At 34.8% G+C, this 6,344-nt stretch overlaps 2 protein-coding genes across 2 annotated transcripts; both read left to right on the forward strand.

Annotated features, from left to right (window-relative positions):
- Positions 1 to 282: 282 nt before the first annotated feature.
- Positions 283 to 1,071, forward strand: LOC115883215. The gene has a single exon (XM_030901541.1). The coding sequence runs from the start codon at positions 283 to 285 to the stop codon at positions 1,069 to 1,071; it is 789 nt and encodes a 262-aa protein (XP_030757401.1).
- A 177-nt stretch (positions 1,072 to 1,248) lies between these two features.
- On the forward strand, positions 1,249 to 2,511 carry LOC115883224. The gene has a single exon (XM_030901552.1). It carries the CDS (start codon positions 1,249 to 1,251, stop codon positions 2,509 to 2,511), a length of 1,263 nt encoding a protein of 420 aa, XP_030757412.1.
- The last annotated feature ends 3,833 nt before the right edge of the window (positions 2,512 to 6,344 follow it).

Genomic DNA, 6,344 nt, shown 5'->3' on the forward strand with positions numbered 1-6,344 from the left:
CGAAAACTTAGGGATATTTTAAATTAATTTCAGATACAAGAAGAAAAACTAAAGAAAACTTTAAAATTGCCTAAAGTAACAGACTTTTTTAGTATTTGCGAAATCCCTTCAACGTCAAATTCTGAGTTAAATAAAAATCAAGATCATGAACTGCCTTCCTGTTCAACTTCAAGCAATATTAGTTTAAGTGAAAATAACAGCAATGAGGAAAAAGGTGCAGAAAAATTAACAAAAATACCTCAGTCTGAAACTCAAGAAGATGTTGTTTTTCATTCGCAAGAAATGCGAATTGAACAAGATCCAGCATTATGGCCACCAAAAATTACGGATTATATGAGACAAGACTACTTAAAGAAGGGTCTAGATTACTTCCAAAATAATGATGGAAAGTTTGAGGCATCAATACGAAAATACCAAAAGCAAAATCGGTCACTGTCAGTAAAATTATTTGAAAGTCGACAATCGAATGGGGAGTCATATGTAAGAAAGTGGTTAATGTATTCACAATCAAATGGATCGGTTTACTGCTTTGTCTATAAACTCTTTTGTTCAGAGGAAAATAATGTATTTACAACCGGATTTTCCGATTGGAAAAGGGCACAAGGAAAGGTAAAATCTCACGAAAATAGCGTAGAGCATCGTAAACATCTTTTAACTTGGAAAACGTATTCCAAATGTTCCAAAATAGATGTAGAAGTGACAAAATTATTAAACAAAGAAATTGATTATTGGAAAAATGTTTTTCGGCGTATTGTTGAGGTTGTAAAATTTATTGCTGAAAGAGGTCTAGCTTTTCGAGGTGAACATGAAATATTCGGTTCTCCACATAACGGAAACTATTTGGGAATTTTAGAACTGATCTCAAAGTTTGATCCTTTTTTACGCCAACATTTGGAAAATTTTGGGCAGAAGGGCAAATGTAGTGTATCCTACCTCTCTAAGACCATATGTGATGAATTAATTGGATGTATGGGCACAAAAATTTACAATAAAATTATAACTGAAATTAAGGAGGCAAAATATTACTCTATAATAGTAGATTCTACACCTGATCTCTCAGATGTGGATTAACTATCTGTTGTATTCAGATACTGTTTAAACGGAAAAGTTCTGGAACGATTTCTTTGTTTTGTTCCCATTCATAGTCACACTGGAAAATCCCTTGCTGACGAAATTTTATCTATTTTACAGACAAACTCTGTGAAAATTGAAAATTGTAGAGGACAAACGTATGATAACGCTAGTAATATGTCTGGAAAATATAAAGGTGTCCAAGCGGAAATTAAAAAAAGGAATAAACTTGCCCATTATGTCCCATGTGCAGCTCATTCACTAAATATAGTTGGAGAATCTAGCGTCGATGAATGTGTAGAAGCTACAAGTTTTTTTGGCTATTTACAGAAATTATATGCATTTTTTGTTGCATCGACTCATCGCTGGGAAATTTTAATTGAAAATATCAATAAAAAAAATGAAGAAATTGGTACACATAGGGCTGTATTAGTTGTAAAGTCACTTTCTGCGACAAGGTGGTCCTGTCGCGAGCAAGCAGTAAAATCTCTTGTCAGCAATTATGATGGTATTTTTAATGCTTTGAAACAATTGGCCGAAAACCCATTAGAAAAAAAAGATACCAAAGATGAGGCATTTTCCTTAAAGAAAAAAATGATAAGACTTGAAAACGCGTTTATGGCTATTTTTTGGAATCAAGTATTGGAGCGATTTGATGCCACAAGTAAGTACCTACAAAAACCTGGTCTTGATGTCATAACAGGACATACAATGTTAGTGTCATTACTACAGTTTGTTTGCGACTTCCGAGGTCAATTCGAATCCTTAGAGGAAAAGGCCAAAGCTATGTCTTCCATTTTGAATACGTCATACCAAGATGGATATCAACGTAGGGGCATCAAAAAATTAGCCGACGGCTCAACAGAAATACCACGACAAGGTTCAGACAAATTTCGCATTGAATCATACCTACCCATGATAGATAAAATAATATCTGAGCTTGAAAAACGAAACAAAGCTTACAAAGAAGTAAGCGATATTTTTGGTTTCTTTAGTCGGTTATCCATCCTTTCTTCCGAAGAGATAATTACCAAGGCTAGAAACCTAATTCTCCAATATTCCGACGATTTAGAAGACAACTTGGTTCAAGAACTTCTTCAGTTTTCTGCATTTTTAAAAACTTTAAATTTAAATAATGAATCTAGCTCTAGTGTTCCTTTTCTTTTAAACCTTCTTATTGAAAGAGATTTGTTAGAAGTATTTCCGGAGATTTTTATAGCTTTAAGAATTTATTTATGCATTCCAATAACCAATTGTGAAACTGAAAGATCATTTTCAAAACTCTCATTTATAAAAAACAAATACAGAACTACTATGGGCGAAGCCAGATTAGCCCATTTAGCTTTAATGAGTATTGAGAATGAACTTTTGTCTTCATTAAATTTTGATGATATTATTGAAGACTTTTCTACTTTGAAAGCTCGAAAAAAAGCATTGTAAAGATTTTTATTAAATAATTTTCATTATAATTTTGGTGTTGATTTTTGCTCGCTTTTTATTACCCTGAGTGAGTGTATACCTACTACCAAATTACGCTTTTTTGTTCATAACAAAATTTGAGGGTGAGGGCCCCACCATTATTTTGCTTCAAGCCCCTTTGTGTCTTAATCCGACCTGGGGGCCCCAAGGGCAGTCCATAGCCCCGGGCCCCCTAGGACCTTAATCCGGCACTGATCAGAGGGTATATTTTAGTTGCGATCTGAGAGATTTCGGTTTTTGACAAAATCGACAGGGGGGTACCGAGGAATGTTTTCGAAAAAATTTGGAAAATCTATTTTGCTTATTTCGTAATATGTTGTAGCGCTGAATGTGTACTTTACAAAAACGGTATCGTTTTTGAGATTCACACCTTTTGTTCCAGAGATATTTGGTGTTAAATCTTTCGAAAAACTGGGAAATAATCGAACTTTATTTTAAAAATAATGAATGTGGCAATCGGGTTGCGCAGATATTCAATGAACGCCATCCTGATAAACACCTTTATATGGCCAAATTGTTTGCGAGTTAGTAGCAAAATTTCATGAAACTGGTTCCGACCCATGAATAAAAAGAGGCAGAGGGAAAATCCTATAGTAAATGAAGCTATGGAGGTATTCGTATGGGCCAAGTTGCCATGGATAGTACGCTTAGTACAAGAAAATTAGCCAATGAGACCGGCGCCGGCGTGAACCGTACAAGTGTCCAAAGGCGTACAAGTGTCAAGACGATTTTGATCGTCGCTTGGAATTTTGTGAAACTATGAGTGAACGAGTGGCAAATGATAATAATTTCCTATTTAATGTGTGTTTTTCGGATGAGTGTACTTTCTTTTTGAACGGTGTAGTTAATCGGCACAACTGGGCACAACTGTCGGTACTGGGCTGAGGAGAACCCCAGGGTTTTTCACGAGGTGCACACACAAAACCCTCAGAAATTGAACGTGTGGGCTGGTATTTTTGGAAATTCTATTGTAGGTCAGTTTAACGATATTGAGAAGAACTTCAACGCACAAGCCACATAACAGCTAGCAACTACCGCACCTGATCGTTCAACCTTGTGGCAAGTGAAAAAATGCGTATACATCTAGAAATAATAACAAAAAACAGCAAATTGATTGAAGGAATTTATCCCTTTCATTTACTTACTGATAAATGTTTAAATAAACTTTTCAAATTTCAATCCTTAATATTTTCTCAATGACTCGACCGATTTTCAAAAACGAAGCGGGGAAATATAGAGAATAGAAAGCTCTTTTCATTGCAGTATCACTTGACCCCCCTTCCCATTTGAAAAAAATTGAGGGATGACACCACCGCTTAGAGGGTTAAAGATTTTGCAATCATTTTTGGGGCAAAAGTTGTCCCCCTCACAAACAAAGTTGACGTGTTTTTGGATTTTTTGAAAAAAAAAATACCCTGGCCGTTATGCCTTGCGGAACGTTTTCGATGGAGCCACCCTGTATAAATTATGAATATAGTGAGTGGGGATAGCGTTTTTAGAATGCCAGGCTCACCCTTGAGTGAGATGGTGATTGCATTCTCAAATGCCAGGCTCATCTTACTAAAGATTTTGTGCAAAGGGATAGCATTTTACAATGCCAGGCTCACCGTAGTAGTTGAGATGGTGATTGCATTCTAGAATGCTGTGTTCATCTTGAAAGGGAAGGGTTTGAATTTATTTAATTTTTCAGACACAGATGCAGAACAGACTGAGGACAGTCCAGGTCACGATGGCCGAATATGTAAGATTAATGGGCCACCGAATATTGCAAGCGAGGGATTAAGAACTAACCGGTGCAACGTAGAGGCGACGGAGTTTTGGGAAAAGTGGCGACGACACAGAAGAGATCGTGGAAGCCGAGTAGCAAGACCGGTGTCCTCTTACGAGATATATTAGCTCCTATTTTTATGAAGTATTATTGATAAATGGATTATTAGTATTTTTATTAATTAAAGTTTAGTTCATCTAAAGGACTTTATTTAAGACATTCTTACACGATTACTACTATACTACTGTTACGATCCAAAATAGTATATTTAAATTGTAAGCAAAACAAGCATTTCAAATAGTTAAAGCTGAATCTGGTCAAATTATTCAAGTCACCAACAGATATATCTATATTAGATCAAAAGCAATTAGATTTAAAAATCTTCTAATTTCTGTAACAAATTAGTTAGTTACATGTTTGACGAAACTGTTGCAAAGAAAGGTTCCATAGAATCTGTATCTTTTTTGTGACATTTCATAAATAAATATGTTAGCAGTTCAGTTTCTGTTTTGCATATCTTTAGTAACAACTATGGAGACAGAATAAAAATCCGGCCTATGTTTTATTTTCTGTCAACTTTAATTAATAACGGAAGATTTTCTAAAACAGTTCATCATTTGCCAGAGCCGTGTCACAGTTTTTTGCCATGTGACCGTGATTTTGTTAAAGTTGAAAAAAGAAAGCGTAAAACAGAGGTTTTGAATTTGCCTGAAGAATGGTATTCAATAGTAAAGAACTGTGGTAAGAAGTTTATTGTTAAACGTATAACACAAGATATGGTGTTCGATTTTAAAATATATCTCGAGTCTTTTTTTTAAATCTTCCGCAGTTAAGAAACAGCTTTTTACTTATCGAAATATAGACTATTCTGCCGTCCTAACAGAAAACGCAGCAACTCGAATTTTAGCGATTTTGAGATTTTGGTAGATTTGTACTCTTCAACATCTTTTCTATCAATCTGCTATCTCAGATTTTTTGAAAAAAAAAATTCCCCCAAAAATTGAAAAATAAAATTGCAGTAACTCTGACACATCATGTAATTACTATTGAGAAATGCAGCAAACATAACTCCTAAAGAGAACTGCAGTATTCTAAAATATACTGTTTAAATAATTTGTATTACCATAAAACTACGTTACATATTTCTAACTTGAAATGCAGTAACTTTGTTGTGCTAATTTATGTATAAAGATTTCCGGAGCAAACATCCAACCTTTACGTGCTCTTACGAGTTGTACAGATTAGCAGTTAAGGCTAAAAATATATCCTTTACAAAACTCGGGCATAAGGAGTGTGAGTGCTGCACGGTATATGAAAATCATGGTCACTCGAAAGAAAATATAGATCTGGAATGTCAGACGTGTAAAATTTACAGCGTACATATAAAAAAAAGCTACAGAATCAAGAAAAATGTATAGAGAAGAAGCCGAAAAAGAAAGAAGTAATCATGAAGTCTGCTACACGGCAGATTTGCAAAAGGTCATTATGCTCCCGAGGTTAGATCAATATAAAGTGGCCTTATTTACACCACGTATAATTGCTTTTAACGAATCCTTTGTTCCTGTCGGGAAAAAAACAAATTGGTATAAAACCAGTAGCTGCTGTTTGGCATGAAGGTGTTGCTGGAAGTAAAAAAGAAGATATTATAAGTACCTTCCACTCCTTCTTCTTGGAAAATCGGGATTTCGCAAAAATTACATTATGGCTGGATAACTGTTCCGTTCAAAATAAAAATTGGTGTTTTTTTTCTTTCTGATCTACAGGGTCCGGCAATAGTGCGTCGGGCATCTGTAGTGCAAACCTAAAGTATGTACCAGGATGTATTTCAGGAAAATATTTTAACTTCTATCGGGTGGCTCAAAAAAGTGTGAGTGGACCTGGATAATTTTTTTTAAATGGAACACCCTGTATATTATTGCATTTTTGGCTTTCTTTCCGATCACTTTACATAACCCTAAGATATGAATAAATACATTTCGATAGTTTCAGAGATATTAAGAAAATAAATCAAAATATAAAAAAAAAA

The sequence above is a fragment of the Sitophilus oryzae genome, unplaced genomic scaffold, assembly GCF_002938485.1.
Source record: "Sitophilus oryzae breed Bouriz unplaced genomic scaffold, Soryzae_2.0 scaffold_111_pilon_pilon, whole genome shotgun sequence".
Taxonomy (NCBI): Eukaryota; Metazoa; Arthropoda; class Insecta; order Coleoptera; family Curculionidae; genus Sitophilus; species Sitophilus oryzae.